Source organism: Seriola lalandi, unplaced genomic scaffold, assembly GCF_002814215.2.
Source record: "Seriola lalandi dorsalis isolate HSWRI2012SDOR001 ecotype SW California unplaced genomic scaffold, Sedor1 jcf7180002054564, whole genome shotgun sequence".
In the NCBI taxonomy this organism is placed as follows: Eukaryota; Metazoa; Chordata; class Actinopteri; order Carangiformes; family Carangidae; genus Seriola; species Seriola lalandi.
In genome coordinates, this window is record NW_019525117.1 from 537,338 (window position 1) to 538,983 (window position 1,646).

The 1,646-nt window shown below is 49.5% G+C and overlaps 1 protein-coding gene across 1 annotated transcript in view; it reads left to right on the forward strand.

Annotated features, from left to right (window-relative positions):
* corin (corin, serine peptidase) overlaps positions 1-1,646 on the forward strand; it is a 22,058-nt gene that overhangs the window by 9,116 nt on the left and 11,296 nt on the right. The window contains exons 4-7 of the mRNA XM_023416436.2: positions 225-336; positions 449-553; positions 1,104-1,339; positions 1,459-1,572. Coding sequence (XP_023272204.1) covers positions 225-336; positions 449-553; positions 1,104-1,339; positions 1,459-1,572 — 567 coding nt within the window. The remainder of the gene's footprint in view (positions 1-224; positions 337-448; positions 554-1,103; positions 1,340-1,458; positions 1,573-1,646) is intronic.

Consider the following 1,646-nt stretch of genomic DNA (forward strand, 5'->3'; position numbering starts at 1 on the left):
GATGGTGATGATGATGGTGATGATGGTGATGATGATGGTGATGATGATGGTGATGATGATGATGGTGATGATGATGATGGTGATGATGATGATGGTGATGATGATGGTGATGATGATGATGATGGTGATGATGATGATGATGGTGATGGTGATGATGATGATGATGATGATGACGGTGATGATGATGAAGATGATGATGATGGTGATGATGGTGATCTCTGCAGGCAGCTGTCAGCTGATCATGGAGCCTCAGTGTCACATGTTGCCCTACAATCAAACATGGCTGTCCTCCTCCGTCTCCGTGGTGAAAAGCTCAGAGGTGGACATGTTGCTAAGGTAACCACACACACTCACAGACACACACACTCACAGACACACACACAGACACACACACACACACACACACACACACAGCTGTAGTGTGGACTGAGCCTGTCGTGTCCCTCAGGTTCTTCAGCTACCTCAGCAGACTCTCCTGCTACAGACACATCATGCTGTTCGGCTGCTCGCTGGCGCTGCCCGAGTGTGTCGCCGCCGCCGCCACGCACAACAGGTAACACAGCAACACAGGAAACACCTGTACACCTTCACACTTCTTTAAACCAGGAAGTAACATAACATGACTCAGGTGAAACAAGCAGCTCTGAGATGTAAACACCTTCCTGAAATCACCGTCACAGTCGTAGATTCAGCAGCTCAGGACTGACCTGCTCCGGAGCTTTTGATCCTCTCACATGATCTTCCTCAGCAGGTGGAGTCTCTCCAGGTGTGGACGAACTGCAGGTGTTCAAATTTTAAAATTCAGCAAATAAGCAGATTCATGAATCGATTGGTTATTGATCAAAGTGTTGAATCAAACAGTTAAACACTGATAGATCAATAATCAATATTAATCAATCAGTAACTAAATCTATGATGACTGGATATCTCTCACACACACACACACACACACACACACACACACACACACACACACACAAGTTTGTTGCTCCACATGAATATCAGCTGTTCACACTGTAAGTAGGACAAGTGTGTGTGTGTGTGTGTGTCTGTCTGTGTGTGTGTGTGTGTGTGTGTGTGTGTGTGTGTGTGTGTGTGTGCAGACAGCTCGTGTTGCCCTGTGCGTCGTTCTGTGAGGCGGCGAGGGAAGGCTGCGAGCCCGTCCTCCAGATGTTCAACGCCTCCTGGCCCGACTTCCTGCGCTGCTCTCAGTTCAGCAACGTCACCTCCACTTCGCCGCCACCATCATCATCATTTTCATCACCTTCATCGCCCACGACAACAGCAGGTCCCGCCCCTCCTGCCTGTTACACACCGCGACAGATCAAAGGGAAACCATGTGAGTGAACATGAACACACACACACGCACACACACACACACGTTGGTGCGTGAAACTCAAATCTGGTCAGGTGTCACAGTGACATCACTGCTCCACCCTCTCTCTGATTGGTTGACAGCTGTATGCGGCGGGAAGGACCACTTCCTGTGTGCGACAGGGATTTGCGTCCCCCAGAAACTGGTGTGTAACGGCTACAACGACTGTGACGACTGGAGCGACGAGACACACTGCGGTGAGACACACACACACACACACACAGACACACACACACACACACACACACACACACATACACACACACACACA